The sequence below is a fragment of the Eublepharis macularius genome, chromosome 7 (genome assembly GCF_028583425.1).
Source record: "Eublepharis macularius isolate TG4126 chromosome 7, MPM_Emac_v1.0, whole genome shotgun sequence".
NCBI lineage: Eukaryota > Metazoa > Chordata > Lepidosauria > Squamata > Eublepharidae > Eublepharis > Eublepharis macularius.
In genome coordinates this window covers 69,818,424-69,845,920 of record NC_072796.1, presented here as the reverse complement: position 1 = coordinate 69,845,920, position 27,497 = coordinate 69,818,424, and the positions used below count along the sequence as shown (strand labels likewise).

The 27,497-nt window shown below is 44.8% G+C and overlaps 1 protein-coding gene across 5 annotated transcripts in view; it reads right to left on the bottom strand.

The window, feature by feature from the left end:
- Positions 1-27,497, bottom strand: part of EPB41L3 (erythrocyte membrane protein band 4.1 like 3) — a 181,944-nt gene that overhangs the window by 16,124 nt on the left and 138,323 nt on the right. For all 5 annotated transcript variants that reach the window (XM_054984569.1, XM_054984573.1, XM_054984574.1 and 2 more), the window contains exons 13-15: positions 16,969-17,022; positions 11,086-11,121; positions 10,039-10,230 (exon numbers count right to left, since the gene is read on the bottom strand). In XM_054984569.1, coding sequence (XP_054840544.1) covers positions 10,039-10,230; positions 11,086-11,121; positions 16,969-17,022 — 282 coding nt within the window. The remainder of the gene's footprint in view (positions 1-10,038; positions 10,231-11,085; positions 11,122-16,968; positions 17,023-27,497) is intronic.

The window sequence follows — 27,497 nt, the reverse complement described above, 5'->3', positions numbered from 1 at the left end:
ATTTATTACATCTTCTTTTGCCATTCCTTCAGGGAGCTAAGGGTGGCATACATAAGTTCTCTTCTCCGTTTCTTTATAAAAATATTGTGAGGTAGTGGGCTGTGACAGAATGGCCCCAAGGTCATCCAGAGAGCTTCATTAGTTAAGTGGGGACTTAAACATGGGATTCCTTGATCTCTTTTTGACTCCCTAACACTATGTCATACTGGCTTATATAGTATACATCTAGAATCACTATTCATCCTCTATAGCATGTGTGACAGACAGGACAGACAGCCAATGGGAGCAGGTGGAATGCTGGGCCAATGAGAAAGAGGGTCCGTAGGATGGAAAAGGAGGCTTGGGGAGACAGAGAAGGTTCTGAGATGCTGCTAAGAAAGCATCAGAAATATAGTTAGCTATTAATCTGTTCTTTTACTTGAAACCTTTCCTGTTCAACCACAGTATGTTTGCTAGTTTAAAATCTGTTCACTCTATATTCCATCGTTTAAATAAAGTCTGTTTCTGTTTTGTTTAATCCTGGCTGGCTTGAACTTGTTGCCTGCGGGGGGAAAAAACCACAGACCTCAAACGCTCTGGTCACCTTAAATGGGCTGAGTTTAAATGGTGGCAGAATATATACAGGGAAGGTAACATCTGAGTTCCCTTTTCACCAATAGCCCTGGGCTGTTGCTGAGTGAGAGGAGGTACATACTGGGTGCCTGTCTAGTGGTGCTTCTGGAAGAGGATAGAGGGGACCTTGTGAGGATTTGGGTCAGAGCTCTCTGCCTGCTGTAGTGGAGGCTAGACAGGTGGTGTGTGGCAGTGGACTCCCAATCTTTACTTGCCTGGGTGGCAAAGGGGTGAAAAAGGCTTGTGTCTCAGAGATGGGGTCTACCTACCCATCTATCCTGCCATAGCATGTGCCTCCAAATGGTGTGACCCTCAACAAATGGCTTCAGGAACTCTTTAGTGTACATGACTCAAATTCTCTTTTATTAGATACTTTTCACTTTATTTACTTCTTTACAATGATGTAACTCTTCAAAGTTGCATCATTATGAATAAAAATCCTAGTTACAAGCAGTAAGAATGTGGGAAATTTTTTGATTGTTTAATGTAGCTATGTTGTTCTAAAGTGGAATCAAATGTTCTCTTTCAGAAGCAACCGAGGTTGCTTCACTCTGAGTAAGAATTCAAAACTTTCACATACATTGTGTATTGACTAGGACTGAATATAAGATCTTTTTCCCATACCATAGGCATAGCCAAATAAGTCTGTCACAGAAAAAAAGAAACGTGTGGCACTGTGCAATCTAACACATTTTAATTCTAGCTTCTGTTCGGAGGCCGCTTCATCAAATGTGTATCTCATGCCTTTTTCCTTTTTCATACCCATATTTCTCACTTACAGTCCTGAGTAGAGATGGGCATGAACAGCATTACGAACTGAAAAACCCACGAACACCCCGATCAGCTGTTTGCAAACAAGCTGTTCGTGAGGCCCCATTCTAAATGAACAGGTGGTCGTTGCAAGCCTCCTTCGTTGCTGTTCGTCAAGCCAGACAGTCCGGCACCTGCAATCAATTCCTGTGGCAACTTAGGCAGGGATGAATCAGCTGTTCATAATGGGATTCCCAGAGGAGTGGCTGAGTGCCGGCTGCCCTTCTTCTGGTGCGATAGGAACAGGAAGAATCTCTCCGCCCCTCTCGCACCAGGTTGCAGCAGCCCAGCAGTGCCGGCTCTCCCGGTGCCAGAGGGGTGGGGAGAATCTCCCCATCCCTCTCGCACCGGGAGAGCCACCACCGCTGGGCTTCTTCTGCCTGGTGTCAGAGGGATGAGGAGATTCTCCCCATCTCTCTGACACTGGGTAGAAGCAGCCCGGCGCGTTCGCTCTCCTGGTGGGAGGGGGAAGACTCTCTCTGTTCCTCAAAGCACTGGGAGGGCCAGCGCTACTGGGCTTCTTCTGGCCGGTGTCAGAAACTCCAGCTCTTCTGATGCGAGAGGGGCTGGGAGGTTCTCCCCACCCCTCTGGCACTGGGAGAGCAGGCGCTGCTCAGCTGCTGCAACCTGGTGCGAGAGGCAGAAATAGCCCGGTGGCGGCAGCCCTCATGGTGGTTAAAGGGACAGAGAGATTCTCTCTTCTCCCATTGGGGAGATTCTCCTTGTCCTTCTGACACTGGGCAGAAGCAGCCTGGTGCGTTCGCTCTCTCAGTGGGAAGGGGAGAATCTTCCCGTCCCTCTCAGCACTGGGAGGGCTAGCACTGCCGGGCTTTTTCTGCCTGGTGTCAGAGGGACAAGGGAGAGCAAGCGCGTGTCAGAGGGATGAGGAGGCGGTGGCGCCAGCTCTTCTGATGCGAGAGGGACCGGGAGATTCTCCCTACCCCTCAGCCACTGGGAGAGCCAGCGCTGCTCGGCTGGAGCAATCTGGTGCGAGAGGCAGAAATAGCCTGGTGGCGGCAGCCCTCCCAGTGGTTAGAGGGATGGAGAGATTCTCCCCTCTCCCATCGTTAGAGCAAGTGCACCAGGCTGTTTCTGCCCGGTGTCAGATGGACGAGGAGATTCTCCTCGTCCCTCTGACACGGGGCAGAAGCAGCCCAGTGCTTGTTCTCCTGGTGTGAGGGGGGGAGAATCTTTCCGTCCCTCTGAGCGCCGGGCTTCTTCTCTCCAGTGTCAGAAGGACGAGGAGATTCTCCTCATCCCTCTGAAACTGGGCAGAAGCAGCCTGGTGAGCTCGCTCTGCCGGTGGGAGGGTCCATCTAAGCTCCGGAAGGGCCGGCGCCGCCAGGCTTCTTCTGCCCGGTGTCAAAGGGACGAGGAGATTCTCCTCGTCCCTCTGACACCGGGTAGAAGCAGCCCCGTGTGCTCCCTCTCCCAGTGGGAGCGGGGAGAAGCTTCCCGTCCCTCTCAGCACCAGGAGGGCTGCCGCCACCAGGCTTCTTCTGCCCAGTGTCAGAGAGACAAGGATAAGCAGCCCAGCGCACTCGCTCTCCCAGTGGGAGGGGGGAGAATCTTCCCGTCGCTCTCAGCCCTGGGAGATCCGGCGCCCCCAGGCTGCTTCTGCCTGGTGTCAGAGGCATGAGGAGAATCTCCCCGCCCTGCTGGCACCGGGCAGATGCAGCCCTGCAGTGAGTGCTCTGCCGGGTGCGAGCAGGACAGGGAGAATCTCCCGGCCCTGCTCGCATGGGGCAGAAGCAGCCCCGCAGTGCTGGCTTTGCAGGGTGCAAGCAGGACGGGGGGGGGGGGGGGGGAATCTCCCGCCCCACTGGCACCAGGCAGAGGTAGCTCTGCGGCGCTTGCTCTGCCGGGTGCTAGCGGGACAGGAGGAATCTCCCTGCCCCACTGGCACCGGGCAGAGGTAGCCCCACGGCGCCAGCTCTGCCGGACGTGAGTGGGATTGGGAGAATCTGCCCGCCCCACTCGCACAGGGTAGAAGCAGCCCTGCGGCACCAGCTCTGCCCGGTGCAAGAGGGACGGAGAGAATCTGCCCGCCCCATTCGCACCAGGCAGAAGAAGCCCCTCAGTGCTGGCATGGGGCAGGGGGGGGTGGGGGCTGAGGATGTTTAAAGGGCTCTGCTGCTTGCATGTGGGTGGAGAGGGCCGTTTAAACTATCAGCTAGCAGGCAGCAGGGTGGAATCCCCCGTCGCCTGCCAGCTGATAGTTTAAAGGGATCTTTAAAGGGCCAGGTAAATGGGTTGGAAGGGAGGAGGGGCTAAGTGGGGGGGTTTGGGGTGGGTGGGTGTGCTGGTACATTTCCTGCTGCCTGCTCAGGTAGGGTTTCTGGGAGTGGTGTGGTAGGGATCTTGATGCTGGAGGAGAGACTGCTGGCCCCCACAAACAACCAACATGTTCGTGAACAGGTCATGTTTATCAATGTTCGTTGTTTGTGGATGGCAATGAACAACGAACACCATGTTTGGGGTTTTTTTTCTGTTTGTGTTTGTGCCCATGTCTAGTCCTGAGTCACACAACATGTCATGCAGAAACAATGAAAAACAGAGTTGCTTACCTGTAACTGCTGTTCATCTAGGTCTTCGTGAAGGCACACTGGGGACTGCACTTGCGCAGGCCAGCCGCTCGGAATAGGATCTTTCCAGCTTTTAGGCTATTAAGGGCGGGGGCGACCTCTCCCACAGTCAGTCTGAGCCGGTTCTTCCCGCCCAGCCAGCTACGTGATCCAGGAGGTGGCCCCCTCCTTTCCCCAGTTCTCCTGTGCCACCACCACTCTCCTTTTGTTTTTTTTTAACATTACGTTCCAATTTTCCTCATGTTCTCTCTCTTTTTTTTTTTACACCAAAGAGTTCACAAATGTGTGCCTGCACAAAGAACTAGATGAACAGCAGTTACAGGTAAGCAACTCTGTTTTCATCTACGGTCTTCAGTGCAGTCCCACATTGGGAGAATAGCTAGCTACTTAACCGGTGGTGGGATGAACTCTCAACTGAAGAGGGACTGGAGCACTGCTTGCCCCACAGCCGATTCTTTGCGTGTGTTGACATCCACCACATAATGTCTCACAAAGGTCTCTTCCAACGACCATGTAGCAGCTCGACAGATGTCACCGACAGGAACCCCACGTAGGAAAGCAGCTGAAGCTACCTGAGGTCTTGTGGAATGCGCCTGCAGGGCAAAAGGGCATGGGACATTGGCCAACTTATAGCACTGCCTAATCGCCATTAATACCCATCTAGAAATTGTTTGAGATGAAGCCGCCTTCCCCTTCTTGGGACCAGCATAACAGACAAAAAATGCTGAATCCTTGCGAAAGGACTGCGTCCTATCCTTATAAAACAAAATGGCCCACCTCACATCCAATGCATGAAGAGTGCGTTCCTGTGGTGTGGAGGGATTAGGAAAGAACACTGGAAGTGAGATAGCCTTTGAAACGTGAAAATGAGATACCACCTTAGGAATAAACTGTAAGCTAGTCCTCATCACTACCCTATCTGGTTAAATCTGAAGGGAGAGTCTATACTTAGCGCCCCTAGTTCTCCCACCCTCCTAGCCGATGTTACGGCCAAGAGGAATGCCATCTTTCCTGATAAAAAAGATAAGGGGCATGTAGCCAAAGGTTCAAAAGGCTTCAGCATCAGCTTAGCCAAGACTAGGGACAGCGACCACTGTGGAACTAGAGGAACCCTAGGCGGGTACAAATTAAACAATCCTTTTATAAATAGCTTCGACAGGTAATGTGAAAACACTGTCTTATTGTCAATTTCTCTGTGGAAGGCTGATATGGCCGCCAAATGGACCTTTATGGATGTAGATGCTAAGCCAGACGCCTGTAGAAACACCAGGTATTCAAAAACTTGAGACAGAGGGCACATATCAGGGATTATCCCTCTGGAAGAAGCCCAATGAATGAAACTATTCCACTTATAAGTATAAGACATTCTAGTGGAAAGCCTCCTGGCATTAAGTAAAATATTCGCAACCTCTGAAGAGAATTGCAGACCCACTACCCCAGGAGCCATGCCATCAAATGTAGCCTGTGCACATTGTGATGATGAGTCTGCCCGTATGTCAGTAAATTCAGCACCAGCGGTAGGTAGACATATCGTCCTCTGGCCATACTTTTCAGAGTATGAAACCAGTGCAGTCGAGGCCAAAACAGGGCTATCAATTATGCATCGTGGATGTTCTACTTGTAACTTGCATATCACTCTGTGAAGCAAGAGAACAGGAGGGAATGCACAGAACAGTCCCCCCATCCAACTGATTTGGAAGGCATCACCTAGAGATTTCTCGCCTATCCCTCCCCTTGAGCAAAACTGAGGGGCTTTCTTGTTCCCTTCCGTAGCGAACAAATCGATTTGAGGGAACCCCCACTGACAAAATAGGGGGTGGAGATACTCGTCTGCTAACACCCACTCGTGATGTGACTTTCCTAGCCTGCTTAAACAATCTGCTTTGACATTGTCTGCACCAGCGATATGTAGGGCTGAAAGTGCAATACCATGGCCAATAGCCCATTCCCATAAGCGAATGGCCTCCCTGCATAGCTTTTGTGAGGCTGTGCCTGCTTGTTTGTTTATATAGTAAACCATGGTAATGTTGTCTGACAGAACCTGCACCGCTTTTCCCGTCAGCATATCTGCCAAAGAGTGAATCATTGCACGAAGTTCCAAAAAATTAATATGACTCTCCTTCTCCGAAGTAGACCACAACCCATTAACTGACACATCTTCCCAATGGCCATCCCAACCCTCCAAGGAAGCATCCGTTGTAATAGTGGTCTCATGAGAGGGTACCCCAAAGGGTACCCTACCTCTTGATAGGTTATCATGTATTGTCCACCAAGATAGTGACCTCAACACTCTCCTGGGTATAGAGAATCTGGTATGCGGGGACTGCACACTCGGATGAAAGTGCATGATAAACCAAAGGTGCAGTGTTTACATCTTAAGACGTGCCAGCGACACAACTGCAGTTGTAGAGGCCATTAACCCCAATAACACTTGTATTGATCGAGCAGACTGAAATCTATTCTTCTGAAAGTGTAGGACAAGACCAGATAAGCGACTTAACCTATCCTGTGGTAAGAATGCTTTATTGGATCTAGAATCCAACAACGCTCCGATAAACTTATAAGCTGTGTTGGGACCAACTCCAATTTTTTTCTATTAACTACCAGCCCCAGTGAATCACAAAAACATAATACCAGTTCTATGTGTTCCTCTAATCTTACAAGGGAATCAGCTGTAAGAAGCCAATAATCAAGATAAGGGTAAATAGAACATCCTAGGCATCTCAAATGAGCTACTACAACTGCCAGGCATTTCGTAAACACTCTAGGTGCTGTAGCAAGCCCAAATGGTAGGGCCGAATATTGGAACGATTCACTGTTAAATACAAATCTGAGGTACTTTCTATGTTCCTGACAAATTGAAATGTGGAAGTAAGCATCTTGTAGGTCTAAGACCGCAAACCAAGAGTCAGGGGGTACCATATTCAACACCCCTGGGAGTGTGACCATCCTAAACTTCTCAACTCTCAGATAAGAATTAAGACCCCCAAGGTCCAGTATCGGCCTCTTACCCCCATCTTTCTTATCCACTAGAAAGAAACGAGAAAAGAAACCAAGGGGAGACTCAGACTGGGACACCCTTTGCAGAGCCCCCTTCTGCATAAGATCCTGAATCTCTTCCTTCAGCTCAGGTAAGGTATTGTTGGGAGCACCAGCAGGCAACAAAGTAGGAGGAAAGGAATAGAACTCCAATCTGTAACGTGTTTTAATAATAGAAAGAACCCAACAATCATTAGTAACGGCTTGCCTCTCAGAAAAACACCTAAACAGCCTGTTTTCGAACAACATAGGGGGCAACTGCCCCGGTATGGATAGTCAGAATTGATTCTTTTGATTTTGTCCCTGCTCCTTGCTGGCTTGGGTTTCATGGGACAACTTAGATTGTTGATTTTGCTTCCCTCTAGGTTGATGCGGAGTTGCATAAGGAGCACTGAATGGATACGGCTGACGATAAGGTTGATACCGGTAAGGTTTATAATCCCTTCTGGGTTGGTAATCTCTCCTGCCAGGCCTCCTATATGGCATACTGCCTGGTACATTTGGGACTACTCCATAGGACCTAGAGGTTTGCCTATCTTTCTTCTTCTTAGACAGATATTCGTCCATCTTTTCCGCAAACAAGGAGGAACCTTCGAAGGGCATATCTTCTATCTTTGAGCGGGTATCGGGAGGAAGGGCTGTCGACCTCAACCAGGCATGTCTGCGTAGCACCATAGCTGTACCCAGACTTCTGGCTGATACATTTAGAGCATGCTGACTGGCATTAATCTGCTAATTTGGTAGCACAATAGCTTCTTCCTGGATCAACTTTGCCAGAGGCTTTTTATCCTCTGCTACCATGTCCATAAAGGGCATCATTTTCTGCCACAGAAAAATTTGGTACCCACTCATAATCGCTAGGTAATTCGACGCCTTAATGTTCAGAGGTGCACCAGCATAAAGTTTCCTTCCAACTGCGTCCAGCTTTTTTCCTTCCTTGTCCGCAGGTACTACCAAACCACCCTGCCAATGCTTGGCTTGTAATTCCTCAGCAATCATCGAGGAAGCAGGTAGATGCATAAACAGGTAAGAGCACTTATCTTGTTTGATCCTGTACAAACTCTCCACCTTTCTACTAGTAGCCGGAACTGTAGCTGGTTTCTGTAACACCTCAGTCATGACATCCACAAAGCCTTCAATCATGGGAAAGGCTATAATGTCCGGTTTATCAGAGTAGATAAACACATCAATATTCAACAACAGAGTAGACACATCAATATTCAAAGATTTTGCCATACGGAACACCTGCTCTGAGTATAACTTAAAGTCAATGACAGGAGCTGATCCCTCCGAATCAATTGCCACATCTTCCGGAGCCGGATCTGAGGCCACTATCAAACTACAATCTGATGCATCCAACTCCGGTTCTGAACCCAAATCAGATCTGCGAACTGAGATCGCGGTATGTGAATGCGAGTACCAGCTTGGAGCTGCATGACTTGACTTCTGACATAGATGCTGCATGTGGAAAAGTTGGGTAGGTATCCCAATCATAAGGGTAGGCAGTTGGTGGATAAGGAGGGTACCACGGAAGTTGAAGAAAAGGTCTTCTCCCTACATCGGACTTCCCAGAGGCATGAACATGTTTTGAAGAACCCTGCCTATCCTCCTCTCCCGAGAATGGAGATTTGGCTCGCTGACCTGTGGACTTCGCAGCCACCAGTTCCAAAATGGGTGCTGGAACTGATTTTGCTCTATCTCTAGATTTACCCTTCGATTTCTCCCGATGCTTCGATTTGTCTTTAAGTTTCTTTGGTGGTGGATCTGGTTCGGACTCCTCTGCTCTCAGAACTGGAGTCTGCAGCACCGGGTTAGCAGCATGTGGAGGGCTTTCATTCACTGCCACACACTGAGACAATCGATGCCGATGTATCTCAGGAACGAGAGCGCTTCCTCGAATGACCATGGACGGGCTCGATCGGAACTGAAGGAGTAACCACATTCGGAGTCGAGGTGGACGCCGCCTCCCTTGCTGGTTCTGAAATCGCTCTTGCTGTGCGCTCTGCCGGGGCAGATATCTTAGCTGCCGGGCTGTTGGCACTGGACATCGCTCTCTCCCACAGCATAGCCTTCAATCTAGAAGCGCGGTCTCCTCTTGCCTTAGGTGTGAAGAGCTGGCAATGCTTGCACTTCTCCATGATATGGCCCTCTCCTAAGCAAGCTAATCAGAGTGAGTGGCCATCAGTCTTTGCCATCTTAGTGCTACAAGTTGCACTTTTTTAAAATAAGGATTTGCCCGCCATCTCCTGTCTCTGACCTTGGGCACAGTCGGGGGGGGGGGGAGGAAAGGAGACAGATCAACTCACACAGGATGAATTCACCTTCCTGTTCTCACCCTCCGTGTGTTCCTTATTATATATTCTTTTAACAATAGAACTCGAACAACTAACAATATAAACCACTAACTATACTAACAACAACTAACTATATTAACAACTACTAATAACTATTAATAAGCCTAAATTTAAGAGCGTGATCCTAACACGTTTGTTCTAAGCCGTGGCAAAAAACGAACTGGGGAAAGGAGGGGGTGACCTCCCCGATCACGTGGCTGGCTGGGCGGGAAGAACCGGCTCAGACTGGCTGTGGGGGAGGTTGCCCCCCTTAATAGCCTAAAAGCTAGAAAGATCCTATTCCGAGCGGCTGGCCTGTGCAAGCGAAGTCCCCAATGTGGGACTGCACTGAAGACCGGAGATGAACTGGACAAATTGCTGATCAGCTAGTGATTGGGGAGGATTCCTCTCCGTAGAAATTCCAATATAAAGCAAATCAGTCACAAATCATAATAGTGCCTGGATTATTTTTTATTCATGCTAACAGGACCCCCCTACTGGCCTCATACAATCACAATTGTAGGGAGAAAGATACAGTAAGCAATTTTTTATTCCTATTCCTACTAAACATCTCTTTCAGACATCTGACATATCCTGTGTATTTTTACCCTAAGCTTAGAGGAGTATAACTGGTTAGTATGGCATTGACAGTCACCCACCTCTTCAGGCACAAGTGGTTCAATCATAGGAGCTTCCTCTTGTCTTGCAGCAAGCCGGACTGGTGATGTAGAAAGCCTCTTCTCCCATTCATTGGTCCCTGAGATATCTGTGGAGGTTTCCAAGAACGTCCGTTTCAGCTCACTTATATTTGTCTGATGTTTCATCAGGTCTTCTTGGTTTTTATCTAGCTCCTGGGGGAAAATGCAGCATTTTGTAACTTAATTTATCTAAACTGAAAAACTGTGGGGGAGGGGATCAAACCATGTAAATTAGTCAGGAAAAAAGGATAAAAAATAAACCTTGGAGGGATTAGGTCTCACAGCACTAACACAACACGTGTGAAATTGTGGTATTTTGAAAGATAGCTACAGAGAAACTCTTAGACCCGCTTCACACAGAACTTGATAGCAAACTGAATGCACTCTTATCAGGAAACTACCCAGCTCCCTGGTGAGCATACCTGTATAATGCATGCATTTTCAAACTCATTCACTGCGTTCACAAATTACATTTTTGCTTGGATGAGTAAAACGTTTCATGAGAACACTTTAAAAATGCAGTGTGTAAAGTGGTCCTCATTTCTGCGAGTGTCAAATATTCTAAAGAATTCTCAGATTCCACACACATTCTAGATTCTACCTACAAAAGACTTAAAAAAATCTATGCACACACACAAAAGTCCTAAAAGACAGTGTAACAGAAAGTCCTCAGAAGATAGTTAAATTTATTAGCAAGTGAGAATACATGCATCATAGTGTAGATTCACAGTTTAACCACTTTAATCAAAACACATGTACAGTACATGCACTGCTATATACCAATACCAACCTCTAACATAAGATTACTATGTTTGACATACACATTTTCACCCTTTATGCGCTTAATCAGACTATTCTGAAAAAGTGAAAGAGAAAAGGAAAAGTAAGGGCAACAATATTGAAAGGTTACAAGAATGGTGTAATAGGTAGAATTGATAAATGTCATACTGAGAGGAAGAAACCTCTGTAGGTACCAACAGTTAGCCCCCCACACACATACACACTCACCTGCGCCTTGAGATCACCATCTTCCTCCTGATCTGACTGTTAGCAAAGAAAAGATTTGAAAATATTATAATAAAATAAATTATACTAAAACAATATATACATGTATAACAATACAATTCTTTCAGATTATATTCTTCTTCTCACAGTATTAAAGTGTTTCACAGCATTAAAGTGTTTTTCAACAATCCTGTAGGTCAGAATTACTACGGTCATATTTCCAGTGATGTGGGTTCTTACTCGCTTAAGTGTGTTCATGGAGATGAGAGCGGAACAAGGATCCTCCTCGTTCACAGCTCATCATACTGCTAACTATGGGTGTAAAATTTGGGTTCGGTATTCAGTAAAAAAATAACAAATTTTACCTGATTCGGTAAAATTTGGTATTACTGAACTTAGTCTGTATTACTGAATTCAGTAATACAGATTTAAGTTCAGTAATTTAAATTTAAGTTTATCGAATTTGTTCAGTAAAATTCTGCAAACTTCAGAAACTGTAGTGGGGCTGTTCTTTGCTGCTGCCTTTTTTAACCAGATGGAAGAGAAGGGAGGGGAGAGTGAAGCAGAGGCAGAAGGGGGGAAGGGAGGGGCAGTGTGAGTGGCCAATCATTGCAGCAGCTCTCCTTCTCTGGCCAATGGGATGTTCAAGGAGAGTACCTTTTTTAACCTGCTGCAACGAGTTAAATTAGGAGGCTTGCCTCAGAGTAGTCTCCATTTTGCTCTGGCCTGGAGATTGAAAGAAATACTGCCTTGCTGCTGGTGGTGTTGGCTTTTTCTTTGTAGTCTGGGACTCTGGCTGGCCTTCTCTGGATTGTGACTGCCTGGATCCTGGAGTGATTCTTGCTGCTGAGACCTGCCCTTGGAGGACTTCTGCTACTACACCCAAAGACTGCACCTGGATGATTGGTTTGAGAGTCGTTAGACTCCCTGGGTTTTTTCTCTTTTTGAGGGGAGGGGGTTGGCCTGGTATCTGGGAGGGATGGGGGGGGGGAGAATGGAAAAGCTTTTTTTAGTTTTCATTTTTAAAAGTGCTTTTTGCTATGTGTGTAGGGGGCTTTGGTTGGGTTTTTGTGCAGGGGAGGCTTTGGTTTCTGGCTTTTATATTTACTCTTAATTTTGCTGTTTGTTCTTGTGTGGCGGGGGATCTTTTCCTATTGTCAGTGATTCGTTGTTTAGTTTACTGTAGTGTTTTATAGTTCATTTAATTAAATTCACTTCTTCTTTAGATGGGGGGGGGGCTCCCCTGTTCTGGGTGCTTTCTTTGTTGCTGTGAATTTTTGCTGGTTGTTCTTTGGGGGAACAGTTTTCTCCTGTTGTTGGGCTTTCTTTACAGAAGTTTGGTTGGTATTTTTGCAGGGTTCTTTTTTCTGGTGGTTTGGTTAAGTGTTCAATTGTTGTTAGTTGTCCTCCTCCTATGGGATGTTTGTTAATTTAAATTATCTAGCAGTGTTTGGGTGCACCTTTTGGGTATCCTGAGAAGGTGTGAACTTTTAAAAATAGTTTTTTAAGATTGTAGGTCTTGTAAAAAAACCCTTAATTGCTAGCTTTCTGGGGACCAAAGAGAGGTTTCCCCCCTTTTGTTTGTGTAGAGAATTAAGAAGAGTTCGGGTTCAAATCAAATTCTATCGATACATAGCCCACCCATTTGTGCATTTAACTAAGTTTTCTCTGTAGCAAGGCCAGGCTCATTAGAAGCAGTTTTTTTGGGGGGTCATATTAGGCTTACCTGTAGATTGGGGTTCAGAGGTAGCTTCATTCCTGAAGAGGAATTCAGCTGCTTGCTACTGTAGTGTCACCACACACCTAAATAGGGCTTTTAAAAAAGAGATCTGTATGTCCATCTCCAGATTTAGACCCACAACAAACAAGCATTTTGAGTAGGTAGGTAGGTTTAAAAGAAATGCTCATTTTTGGCTAGGTGCTTTGGGAGGGTTGGTAATTTAATTGTTTAATAAGGTTAGTTACTAGTTAATATAGGTTCCAGGGGGCAGAAAAATGAGTGACAAGAGACCAGAAAGGGCCTTGGGGGAAAGGCAAGGGATAAGACTAGAGGGATGGAGGAGAGGGGGAGGGCTGCAGCTCTCCCCCCACCTGCACGTAGAAGACTTACCCCAGTGCAGCTGCTGTTCACCAGCTTGGATTCTGGTGACAGCAAGAGGGTTCACAAGGCTCTCTTTCCTGAGGCAGCTGCAGGAGCACTACCTCCACTAAAGCTGCCTGAGGCAGGAGCTGGCACTGGACAGGGGCCTGCTGCTGAGGCTCTCCCTCTTTTCGCTGTTGAGACCCAGCAGCAGCGGGAGGAGCAGCAGGAGGAGTCTTTCAGAATGGGCTTAGGGGATGTGAGTTTTCTGTCCCTTGTGCTCACCCCAGGGACATGGAAGATGTTGAAGGAACTGGCAGAGGGCCCACCATCGGTGAGACTTCCCCAGGTTTTGCTGAGGCCAGTAGCAGGTCTTTCAGGGCCACACAGGAGAAGATGGTGGAGGAAGAGGAAGAGAGTGTGGAAGTGTTGACCCCCACATCTCTACCCCTTCACCCTCAGCCATCTTTTTCTGCCCAGCCTACAAAGGGTGTGTCTGGCTCAAGCACCTCACAGGAGGCATGTCTTGGAGTGCCTGCAGCTGCACAGCAGTGTGAGCAACCTTTGTCCTCCAACATCGGGAAGCACAGTGCTAGCACTGTAGGTTCTGGGTCAGTTGAGAGGGATGTGAATGATCTCTCAACAACCAGCCTGAGGAATCACCTGAAGAAGCACCACCAGGCAATGCTTCTTTGGAGGGCGAGAGAGACTGGCACCACATGGCTGCCACCTCTGGTGCCCCCCCCCCCGACAAGTTTCCTGTAGGGAAGGAATTCCAAGCATCTCTGTCTGAAATCTTTGGTGCACATGGCACTAGGGTGCCAAGAGGGGTTATCCAGAGGGAATCTAGGCTTGTCACTTAGAAGATCATGGGCATGATCATCAAAGATGGGCAGCCTTTTCCTTAGTAAACCACTTCGGCTTCTCAGAGCTGCCCCAGCTGCTCTTTCCTTGGTACATGCCCCCTGCTCGCACCATGGCGAGCAGGACTATTGTGCCCTACTTTTACAGGGCTGCCAAGGAGTACATGAAGGCATAGTTATCTCTCACTGCTGAGAGAACTGTGCACTTCATGTCAGACATCTGGACCTGCACTCAGTTGCAGCATGTTTACCTCTTGCTTATTGTACAGTGGTGGCAACCCTATGACATTCAGGGTGGGGGTTGGATGAACATTGTCAGGCAGGGCCAGATGGGAGACTGCTGGGTCGGCTACCACAAGGCTTTGCTCCACACTGCGATTCTCGATGAGGCGCACACAGCGGGGAACATTGCTGCCACAATCAAAAGAGAATTAGTGGACTACGTAGGCGATGGTGAGGGCATAGTCACCATGGGATTCATGTTGATGGTCGTGGTGCAAACATAAAGAAAGCAGTGTCTAAAGTGGGCCTCAAGCACATTTATTGTGTGGCCCACAAACTTCACCTCCTGGTGAAGGATGCACGTGGTCTGGGTTCCTCCAAGGAACCTGCTGAGGACCCTACAACTTGTGAGTTTCAGAAGAAGCAGACCAGGCTAGATGTGCCGGAGCACTGCCTGATCACTAATGTTGTCACTTGCTGGAATTCCACCTGCGCCATGCTTGGCTGCGTGGTGGAGAAACAGGCTGCCTTCATAGAATGGCTCTTTGAGAGCTCCACTTGGAGGGGGGGGGGTGAGTTCAGCTGAGAGGATTTGTTTGCCATGTCCCAGACAGTGGAGGTCCTGAGGCCCTTCAAGGACTTTACTGTTGTGGTCTCATCTGACGTGGCAACCCAGGGTCTGGTCATTTTTCTAGTGAATACACTTTAGAATGTTATAGCCTCCTTCATGGACCCAGATACAGGACATACAGACCTGGTTCCAGGAGTGCATGTGGTCATGCGAAGGCTGCAATAGAGCTTTGTCTCTCTGCTGCAGTCTCTCAGCAAGGAGTTATACGTGTTGGCAACCATGTGTACCTTCACTGAGCAGGCTGACCACCTCACCATTGCGAGAGATGCCTCCTCTGTGTGGGAGTGATGTAGGCAGGCCAAGAGGATCTCCTGCCAGCAGAGGAGACGAGTTGTGCTGGTCCCCCTTTTGCCCCTTCTCAGCAGGCTCTCCCCACAGCCAGTGCTGAAATGTTCATGGAGATGGAGATGCTCTGGCATACCCACTGGGAACTTGAGGCGCGTGAATCAGGATTCAGTGGAGGCAATAGTCAGGGGCTAGCTTGCAGAGTTGCTTTCCACCAATCGGTTGAGCTACTGTCCAAGGAGGCGGTCCGGTGGGACCTCTCTCTCTCAAGGCTCAGAAGCTCCTCTCATGCCCTCTGACGAGTTTGGAGAGCAAGCATGTATTTTCCTATATGGGCGACATTGTCGGCTCGCATCACACTCGCCTGCTCCCCTGGAGAGTTGAGCAGTTGGTCTTCCTGAAGGTCAACATGCAGCTCTGCAATTTTCAAACTGTGTACTTCCAGAGAGAATGAGCCCACCTTGTGGCCTGCATACTCTGGGAGTCTACGAGGTAAGGAAAAACACTCTTCCTAATATTTAAATGTTAAATAGAAAACCAGCAGAAGGACAGTTGATTCAGTTGGCACAAAAAATGCAGTGCAGTTTTGGACACCCCCCTCATTGCCAGGGGTAGGAGGCATGGCTGATGTAAATCATGTTCTACTGTTGTTGACTGAACTTCCTTCATTGCAGGGGTGGGAGAGATTGCTGGCTGATGATGAAGATTACTTCTGAAAGAGATTACTGCTGAAAGAGAATTCCTTGGGCTTCCCAAGAGTTGTACCTCACAGTCAGCTTCAGGCTGAGGCCAGTGAGTAGGAATGGGATCCAACTTTTGCAACTGAGCTTGGCACATGCCATTCTCTTGTACTTGTGACTGGGTACTGCTTGATTCTGTTCTGTGGTGTTCCCCCACTGGCTGAACCCAGTGCCTGGCTGCTGTGAATGACACTGGTTCTGTTGAGCTAAGTTGCAAGTGTCCCTTGCTTCAGTTTGGTTCGGGGGGGGGGTGTCCATTCCCTTGCTTTATTTTCCTTCTAATTTCAAGACTGTGCCTTACTTCATTTTGGTTTGCATGATTCTCTGGTGTGATGTTGGTCCTCATAGGGAACAATGGAGAGTGACTGGTCAACCTGCGCAGGGGGCACTGGAGTGGGGGGGGGGCATCAGTTTGGTTCTGTTGAGTTTCCCCAAGGAGGAGCTTGCATTTAGGAGCACGCCTTGGCTGTGGCATCCTTGCCCTGTGCATATGTGCCCCTGGGAATGAACTTTTAAAAGTTCTCTCATCATTGGGAACTATGGAGAGTGACTAGTTAGCCTTTCAGGGGGTATTGGTTTTGGGGAGGGGGGTATCAGTTTGGTTCTGTTGGACTGTCTGGTGTGGAGCTTGTATTTGGCAGTGTGCCTCTGGCCATGGCAGCCTTGGTAAAGGTTTCTGTGACTGCACATTCTAGGGGTTATTCCAGTACAAAAAAAACCCTGTCCCACATATACTGCTCATCATGATGACAGGAATATTGTTAGTATATTATATAACTGGATTCTAGTACCAGAATAAAAAATACATACCTAACAATATTCAGATTTTTGCTTTCTAAATATTTGAAATTGGGCATACTCTGAAACAAAAAATCTGTAAATTATTAATATGTGTATACTCTATTACTGGAGCATCATTGGTATCTATGTATTTTTCACTGCTTGAGGTCTCCAGCATATTTTAAGAGTTGCACTAAACACACACACATGGTGCTAACACACAAAAATTATAGGTGAAGATAGCGTTATGTTATTTGGCAACAATGTGATAGCAACTAAACAAACCTCGGTGGCAGTTGTTTCACCATCAGCTGCTGTATCTGTCCTTTCACTGTCAGTCTGTTTTGTGGCATGAGTAACCAGGATCCAGCAGGTTAACAAGAAAAAAGAATAAACCCAGTTTGTCAGTAAATATAAGTCACAGGCTGATTAGCCAAGTCTACATCCCTGTGAACTGCACTTGAGTTACTTTCCAAACATAGCTAAAGAAGCAAAATGAGAAACAGACCAGAATCAGAGGAAGACTCAAGATGTATTGTACAAAGCCAAAGTATTTCTAGAAAAAGTCATGTAATTTGTAGTTTATGATTCTTCTTAGGAAAGCCAGGTGGCTCTGAATAACAATAAAAATGTGTAAAGCGGACATTTCTTGCTACAATGCACACACCAAAAATCCTTGTAAACATTTAATGAAAAATTATCTGTGAAAATTGGTTTTTAGCTTGTATTTTGATAAGAAAAAGTTGGAAATAATTTCTTGTGTGTATACACACAAACTCTCTCCATGTTAACCGTCACCTGACTTTCAGCTCCTCATTTGTACAGATGTTGATGTCTTTCCCTGTAAAAAGGCTAAGTGGGAATTAGCATTACCAAAACGTTTCATATGCTACATTCTGCCTTTGACAGAATGGCAATTCTCAACAGATGTCAGTTATTGCTAATATAGAAATGCAGATTATAATTCTAAAGTTGTAAGGGAATAGTTAAAAAAGACAATACTTATCATTCCAATTTACAAGACATAAACAGATTTTTTAAAAAAAGAATGGTATTTACTAGGTACAAATGATAAAAGTGAAACAAAGCACAGCATTATCCATCCTAATCTATTATTGATTTAGATTGTATCAGGAATAACTCTAACACTACTGAAAAAAAGGAATTACTACAGGTAAGTATAGACTGAATCAGTTTAAAGGGGGAATCATCTCACATTTTACAAACAGTTCTTGTTAAGAGAATAAAGGCAATTCAGTGCCATAGTATCCCCAGTCACAACAATACAGATTCTGTTAGCATCAGTAAACCATCTATTGCTGGTTACAAACAATACATTGTTGTAAAATTAATGACATTTCCAAATGGTACCATGTAGGTGATAGCCAAAAAATGAATACAGGCAGTGTTCCCAAAGTTTGGCTCGTCTGCAAAAAAAATAATAATAATCCAGTCACGGAAGAGCCCGATGTCAGGCTCTGAGAAGAAAATCTGGAAAAGTGCAGTGCAATTTTGCACATCCACTCACATTTTTGCAATAGGTTTGCAGCCATTTTTTTTAAAAAATAATCACTCCACAGCTGCTTTAAGAATCAATCATGCAGCATCTCCCAGTCCACAGCAAACTGTTTGCTTGAAGCAGCTGCCATGTGCAGAATCTAAGAGTTTCTTCACCATCTCAATATAGGTTTGGGGGACTATGCAAAATAGGATGCCTAACACACTAGTTTTGGAAAACAGAAACAATGAAGACTGATCTAAATAGGCAGCAGAATAGGGTGGTAAAATCCTGCGGTAATACAGTGGGCTGCAGCATTGGGACTGAAGGTGTGAGTGCAATTTGTTTGTTCCATGATGTAAAAACCTTCTGTAAACAATATCGAAAAAAAATCTGGCACATTAGAGAGAAAGGTCCATCACCAATCTGCTCTCTACTAATTTCCTATTGATCACATTTTTAAATGCAAGGAAGCATTCAAAAATGGATCCTTGCTATGTATTGTCGAAGGCTTTCACGGCCGGAGAACGATGGTTGTTGTGGGTTTTCCGGGCTGTATTGCCATGGTCTTGGCATTGTAGTTCCTGACGTTTCGCCAGCAGCTGTGGCTGGCATCTTCAGAGGTGTAGCACCAAAACACAGAGATCTCTCAGTGTCCCAGATCTCTGTCTTTTGGTACTACACCTCTGAAGATGCCAGCCACAGCTGCTGGCGAAACGTCAGGAACTACAATGCCAAGACCACGGCAATACAGCCCGGAAAACCCACAACAACCATTGATCCTTGCTATCTTAAGCCCATTCTAATAGAATTCAGAATTTGATCACGTCTGTATCTCATTCTTTTGCATTTGCAGACCGATTAAAAGACAAAACTTAATGGCATTTTTAATTTCCCCAAATTTATTTTTATAGCATTTGCAAAATGCTGGTATAGAATCTGATAACGTGAAGGCTTTTTTGGGAAAAGGCATTTCTAAAATATATTGTATATTTGCTGTTTCTTCTAGATAATTTTAATTGCTGTGCCTCATGTGATCTTTTGTATTTAAGGATGGTTACTAGGGTACAAAATACACATGATACTTGCGAAGTATGGAAGTGTATGTTTACTGTGTGCAGTTTTAAAATGCAAGTAGTGAAAACTTGGAGTGGCCCTTGTATTTGAAAGTAGAATGCAACCAAAGTCTCACACATATACTGTTAATCCTTGATGGTACACAGGAATCCATGCTAAAGAACAAATGATCTCAATGAGAAAACAACCTTAGAAATTTCAGTATTTTTAAAGATTAATTTCTATCATCCTTGTTTTTACAAAAATAAGCTTCAGAGTGTTCATTTTTCACGTGCAGCTTGATTCAGCGCAGTAGCAGCAAAATTAGTTTTGGGAAACCAGCCACTCCACTGAGGTTCTGGAATGCCACTTGCTGATGCATTGTCAGGGTGAACCTCCACATCCCTGATCTCAGGGAAGGGAAATGGTGTCATGCCCGTGTGTCTGGTTAGTTCTGTAATCCACATTTGGCCTACTAGACTTATTCCAAATGAAGATTATGGCTACATAATTCTTTGTATAATCAAGCAATGCCGTGCTGCAATACATTCAGTAGCTATGCTTTGAATGGATATATTTACATTGTAGTATTGTGTTTAGTATGGTGATATTCCATGACACTAACTAAAGAAATATATATACAGATATCAGGAGTCACAAAAGTTCTAATTAATTACTTATTTGGTAAATTATTTGTGGAACTTGGAGTTTGCTTAGTAACTAGTTATGTAACATCAAATTATTGGATATATACTAAGTTTTACATGAGAAACATTATTAGTATTCAACCATCCACAATTAAAATATTTCCAGGTGCAAAATGCTAATTGTTACTCTTAAATAGGTTCAGAATTCTGTGCACTTATTTTTATCATACTGGATTTGGTTTTTCACTGCCAGAGTTGAGTTAATAAGTACAACTGCCCAATGTACTATGTTTCCAGTGTTGCCTTTTAACTGTCTGTAACTGTAACTTGCATGTTCTGCTCCTATTTATTTAAATATCCCTCATTCTCTTTACAACTGGAAACTTTTCTCAAATGCAAATAGTCCAGCACCATGACAGGGGAGGGAAAATGTTCCCAACCAAAGAAGTCCTCAAAATCTTTCAAGCTTGGACATCATGGCTGCCATAAAATATGAGCCTGCCTGTATAAATTGACAGTTTCTGTCAGATGGAACATAAAACTAGTAATCCCTCCTTAATTGGAAGTATACAATTGCAACCAGAAACAAAGGCTACAATGAAAAAGTGTGTGTATATAGGTAACAGCCCAGTAAAGGATATGAAGACATATCTAGAGAGAAGCTGTTAGCACAATTCTCTTGGCAGCTCCTCAAACAATGAGAATATTAAATGAAGCACCAATTGGATTTGCAGTGAAATAGAAACTTAACAGGGGCCCTAAAGGAAAGTTTTTGTAGGGACAGTTAGTTAAAAAGATGAATAGGTAATTACAAACCGACTTTAGTTTCTTAGTGATGCAACTAACAGGCACGTAAAGACTTTTCAAGTAAAACGTAGGAGTTTTAAAACAAAGTTTCAGACAAATTCTTTAGCTTTTCTTAATAACTGCTGTGTTTTGTTTTGCTGATGTAATGTAGACATGCCTGGGTTGAAAATAAATATTCATGCAAAATGTCCAACAAGAAAAGCACCCTGGATTAGGCACAAATCTGTGTAATCTACCATAGAAGTACTGGTCCTGGAGTAATCGTAGTCTCAAAACACCATCAGATACAGCTCAAGTCTGTGCATTTCTATTCACAAATACTACTAGATTCAGAAGGGCTATGTGAATTTTCTTTGAATGGTAGTCAAAAACTACTTTTGCCAATAATAGTTTGGTTGATTACTAATCCTACAGTCACAAACATGCTGATGTCTGACAGAAAATAAGGTGGCCACTACAGAACGTGTTCAGAATTGCACCCTAATTGACATAAATATTGTTATATTTTGCTTGAAGAATACAAAACATAAATCTGGTTGCCGCTATACATCATAATGTATATATAAGATAATGGTGAGAATAAGTGGTGAAACTGTTTTCAAACCTTTTTATAATGAAAAAAACTTAACAGATCCGTGCAAAATAGATTGGATGTCTTTTGAATTGTAGTAAGTATATTTAAATATTGTCTGGACAGTCTACTTCCTTGGCAAACATATGGAAAAATGCCCTTCATACAGGAAGCACCAATTTTGGCAGTGTAAGTGTGTGGCATAGTATGTGATAGACACCTAGAGAGAACTGGTGGATATATTTCCTTTGACAGTTTCTTAGTCAATGGGATTATTTAATGAAACACCAATTGGATCTGCAACAGAGGTTATAATACCTATATCCAAATAACATACACCTCAAATACTGAATGCATTTTATTATGAATGTATTTACTTATAAAGCACTTAAATTACTAGGCACTACCAGATGCTGACTCAGCATCTTACAAAGATGAAAGCTACTAAATCAATTACGTACCATGCTTTAACTTTAAACTTCTACACATTTAAAGTTAAGGCATAGTCAACTATATAAAAAACTAGACCTATTTATTTGTTTTTAGATGGCACTAAAACCAAACCAATAGTTTATTGAGTTAAACATATGACTAGAAGACCTTAGATTGCAAGTAAGCTACTTTAAAGGGGGTTTGTGGCAATTTGTAAATACCACCCCCTCATACACGTAGTGTTGTGCCTAACCCTGGGGCTCAAGCTACACTCTCAACACAACAGAAGTTAAAAAAAATTCTGAACATATCAGCACAGACAGAAATGAGGCTCTGAAAGTAGGACTACTATTTCAGCATTCTAACACTGTTTAGGACTGCAGCAACGAACACAAAAAAGTGTGTTCTGTGCCGAGGTACACACCTCTTCCTCTGAACTGTCACTCAGGTCATTGTCAAGTGAAGCACTCAAGGAGGCCGCCTTGGGCTCCAGGTAGCAGAGGCACATAGCCAGAGGAAAGGAGAGAGTGAGGGCATAGGGCACTGAGAAAGAGGCAGACAGCAGAAAGAAAAAGATGAAAAGGAAGCAAGGCACGAGGGAGGGTGAGCGAATGGGAAGAAAATGCTGTATGCTTTCTGGCAGGAAGTTGGTTTCAGAGAGATTAGGAAAGGACAAGTAGCCATCATCATCTAAGAGAGAAGGAAATGACTCTGGAAGTTGCAAGGAGAAAGAAAACAACGTTCCACCTTTCCCAGCTTTTTGCTTATAGTTAAACGCCGTATCTTGTTCAACCAAGCAAACTCTTCCTTTTCTATCAGAGTCCAAGTCAGATTTGCTGTGCTTTTGAACACTATTTTTAGATGCCTCATAATCAAATGACTTTTGATCATTCTCCTTGCATCTCCTACGGAGCTTTGTTGAAGACTCAAGGGGACCAGACTGTGAGGATGGAGATGGGTGTGATGAATCTGTGCCAAGCAAAGGTGGCTGATGACATAGAAGAAAGAGCAGCAAACGAAGTGCAAGAGCAAAAAGGACAAAAAGAAAATTGTAATTAGTTAATTTCCTCTGTATATAAAAATGTAATTACACAAGATTAAAAAATACCAAATTTATTCACTGGATTAAAATATATCAATTCCCATGCTGCATGCTGTAATTATTTAAGCAAAGGGTAGCAGCCCAATAAAGCATATTTGAAAGACCACCTGTCAAAGTATACTAGTATGAGCCCGTATGTTTAAAAATGTTGAGCTGTAGAATGATTATGCACGTGAAGTTTTAGATTCTGTGGAAATTCCACACCCCACACAAGGTTGGTTCATGTCCTCTCAAATACAAAGGCTGAATTCAATCTGTACATTTTCTCCTTCCATTCACATGCCAATTCCTTCCTACATATTTCCAGGTTGCTCTAAAATATGGTTGCACTTACCTGTAACTGATGTCCATCAAGTGTTCTTCTGTACAGCACACATGGGAATTGCTCTTGAACAAGCCAGCCTCAGACATTTGAAAACTTCTGACAGCACAAGACGCTCTCTCATTCCTGGTGTAGGTTCCCAACCAAACCACCTGAAAAGGGGATGGAGCGTCTCCCTCAGTTTGTTGAGGTTGCTGCTGGAGAAGGTACAACCATAGGAAGACCAAAAAGAGCTCACAGTGGAGACAGAGGGATATATGCTTGCACAGAAGAACACCTGATGAACATGCATTAAGTGCAACTATGTTTATCATCATATCTTCTGTGCAGTCCCATCTGGGAGAGCAGTAAGGACTTCTCTATACTGCAGGAGGTCTGGGCTAGAGGGAATGAATGAGTTTTCTTCCTGACCATGTAGGCTAGAGTGGTGAACTAGTTCCACCTTGGCCAATAAGAGGCAATGAAGATAGCTGGTGTCCCATCTTGCAGCTTCTTGTAGAGAGTTCCAGGGATTAAGGGATGGGGGGAAAGGCAAAGAACAGATCACCCTGCCAGGGAACTTGAAAGACATGTCCTAGAGATGATGGGTTCTTCCTCAACTTTGAATAGAAATGTTTCTATTTGGTGTTGAGGGAGGTGGTAGACAGGTCTACAGAGGGAGTTCCAAACTCTGAGAATGGTGGGGGGGAGGGGCGGGAGATCTGGTGGCTGAAGACCATTCATGGTTTTCCTGGGGTGAACAGCTCAAAGTAGCTGCTAGACCATTGTCCTTCCATGCTATGCGAATCACTTAACAAACCCATTTTGTGATTGATGGACGATTCTCAAGTGAGGGTGTCCTGCTGACATAGAGCAAGGCAATTGTGCTGTCATGTCTGGTTGTGATATCTTCTGTCCAGACCTGTATGTTTTCCCCCTGAATGAGGGAGAAACAAGTTGTTCAGACATATCCTATTGTTCTGAGTTTGAGATTGTTGATATGAAGAGTGCTTTCAAGTGGGGACCAAAAACTTTTTACCTGAGTGCCCACACAGTGACCTCCCTAGCCCATTGGTGATCAAGAGAAATATTGGTAGGGACAGACTCAAAGGGATTTCCAACAAGGAGATTTGTTCAGTGGGATCACAAACAATGCTTTGAGCATAATTCTATGAACAGAATATTTTGTGTGTGAGGTGTGCTGGAGGGGAGTGAATACTCTTACAAACCAATTTTGTCACGGCCTGGGTGTTAGTCTGGCAAAGTGGAACTATTAGGGTCATTGAGGCCATAAACCCTAACAACCGTTGGATGTTTCCTGCAGGTTAAAAACAGAAAGAGAGCATCTAGTTTACTATTTGCAAAAAAACTGCAATCCTATCCTTGGAAGGATAAGATAGACTCATTATAGAGTTGAGAACTGTGCCCATATACACTGAATGGAAGAAAGCACCACATTTACCTACAGACCTGTCTTGAAGGGTGTCCAAAATAACAAATGTGGGCAGACATGTTAAACGAAAGGAAGGTATACTGGTACATCTGGCTCCCACACTCAAAACGAAAGGATTTTCTGAAACTTTTTATTGAGATATGAAAGTACGCGTCGCAAAGATCTATGGTAGCAAACGAAGCAGGATCACTTGACAGCGGTAAGATATATCTGAGAGAAACCATATCGACTTTTTGGAACAACAAACTTGTATAGAAAACGGGTCCTGATTTGGACGTTTGCTTTCTGAATTTTTGTCCCATATGAAGTATCAGTAGAAAACTCCTTTTGCAGTCTCAGGTGGAACTTCCTGTATGGCTCTCTTTGCCGAGAGGGAACTGCCTCTCTCAACCTCCACCTCTTGTTAAGAGGAGGAGAGGCAGGAGGAAAGGTATGAGGAGCAGCAAAACATGGCTTGCTTTAGAACTCTAGCATAGCCCTGATGAACAAGACAAAAACCTACTTGTCTCAAGTAACAGCCTACTATTTTTGAGCAAAGCAGGCCAGGCAATCACTGAATAGGAAAGGTCAACATTCAACCCCCCCCCCCCACTTGCCTGTTCCCTGAGGATTTTAGAGAGATCTTTTATGCTTAGAATGTTAAATTTTACGACTTTGTTGATTATGGAAGCGATGAGTGAGGAGGTCAAGGGAGGAGGGGAGATTTTTGTGCAGAGTACCTAGGGTATCTCTGCTAACCAGTGTACTGTCAAGAAGAATCCCTTTGCTTGTAAGGATTGGGGTACACAAGGGTACTGCCTAGGGATCTGGCTGTGAAATAATTTTCTTTGATTTTCTTAAGGGCAGCATATATGATCAAGAGGTCAATCTTTTACCCTGATCCTATGAGGGAAAATCCACAGACCTTAGCCAAGCATGCCTCTCCTAAGGGATTGCAGCGACCATGGATCTGGATGAGCGGTAAGCCATGAAAGTCTGTGTTAATCTGTTATTTGGACAACCTAAGGGCCTCTGTCTGCAAAATCTTAGCCAGATGCCTCTTTTCATGTGGGATCAGCTCAAGATAAAAACCCATTTTCTCTTAAAAGAGCTGGTACCTTCCTATTATAGCCTCATAGTCAGCTACTCTGAAAACTAAAGCTGAGGAAGCATAGGCCTTATACCCTAGAATATCCGGCTTCCTGCCCTCCCTATCATGTGAGGCAAAATGGGCTGGCCTTTTTGGGATACTCTTTGCAATGCTTCTGTCATCACTAAATTTGCAGCTGGATGGATAAAAAGAAAGCGCAAACCCTCCTGTTTGGTCTTACATACATCTTCCAGCTTTTTTGCAGTAGCTGGGATGGTAGCTGGTCTAGACCAAATGTCCTTCAAGATGTCTAGTATGCCCTCCATCATGGGAAAGAACATAAGGTACAGCATCCAAGAGTAGGACCTTAAACACAGGGTTAGTATAGGTGGGAACCTGACAGGTGTTGTTCGTCTCCAAAGACTTGTGGCACTAGTTGTTTTGTGTAAAGGTGAAGGTACTAACTTGGGGAAGCGGTAGTGTCTTCAATATGTAGGTCAGGAGAAGATTCAATGATGATGCCTGAATCAGATTCAGAACTGTGGTTGCTCTGTGCACAGGGTTCCAGAGATAGGCTTTGATCACTCACAACGTTATCTGTCACGTGCAGCAGAAAGTGGTGAGCAGTGACTAGGTCTTGGTTCTGAGTGGGAATGATCATATTCAGGATAATGAAAGTGAAAATGGTGAAGGTATGGGTAAAGGGGATCCTCATACACATAGCCATAAAAAGAATGGCAAGGGGATCAACAGGGAGAGTATCAGAACTGATGGTGGTGTTGACAATGGTCAGAGTAAGCTGAGTGCTTTGGTTCAGAAGAGAGGATACCGCTCTTGAGTCTGGATGTGAGATTGGTCTATATTCCAGTGATGGAGGCAAAGGGAAGATTCTCAAATCTACTCTCAGCAACCGAGAGCAGGGAATAGGCAAAGGAGTGATTGGAAATGGTGTCAGATCCAAGAGACCCACTGGAACAAACAATGCAGAGGATCCGTTCTTCTTCTTCTTCAGTGACTTGGAGTTTGTGGAAAAGGAGGCAGAAAAGGGTTTCTCCAAGTGCTTAATCTTCATCTTGGCTTTTTTGGATGCTGGTTCAGACTGACTCAGAGGTGAAAGTTGTGATCTTGAAACCAACAATGGAGATGATGGAACCAACAAAGATACCAAAACTTGATGCATGGTTGTAATCAGTGGAGCCTTTTTGTCCTGTCGTAGCTGGGGTTGAGTCTGTTCCTTTCAGGGTACTTTCCTATAGGGTGGCTTCAAGTCTGGAAACCCTTTCATCACAAGCCTTCGGCATAGATTGCTGGCAGTTAGGGCACCTTGAGGTGTCATGAGTTTTGCCGAGGTAAAACAGGCAAGAGTCATGACAGTATAACTGATTCATCTTGGTTCCACAGTTTAAAAGTATTTTTAAAATAGGGTTTTTGATCCATAAGGCCAGAGGAAAGGAACCCCCCAGGGGTTGCTATAACAAGATTTACAAAGATGATCAGTTCCACAAGTGTTTCTTCTTGCCTCCCAACTGTCAGGAATTGGAGAAGTGAAAAGAACTGAGGGAGGGAAGTGCTCTTCCTTTTTTAATAGGCAGTTTAGGTGGAAAACTATGCTGGATGGTGGGAGAGCGCCTTGTGCTGCCAGCAGCTTTTAGAATGCCCATGGGTGGCTTGTGCATGTGCAATACCCATGTGGGACTGCATGGAAGAAATGATGATGAAATTTAGTTTACCACAATGTCTGAAACGGGCAGCTATGGTAAATGCTAAGTCCAAACATGGTTTACAAACTCACTTCATACCATCATCTTCAAATCATAGCTTGGATGGGTTAGTGCTAATCACAGGAAATGCAAGAGAGAGTCAGTGTGAAAAATGCAA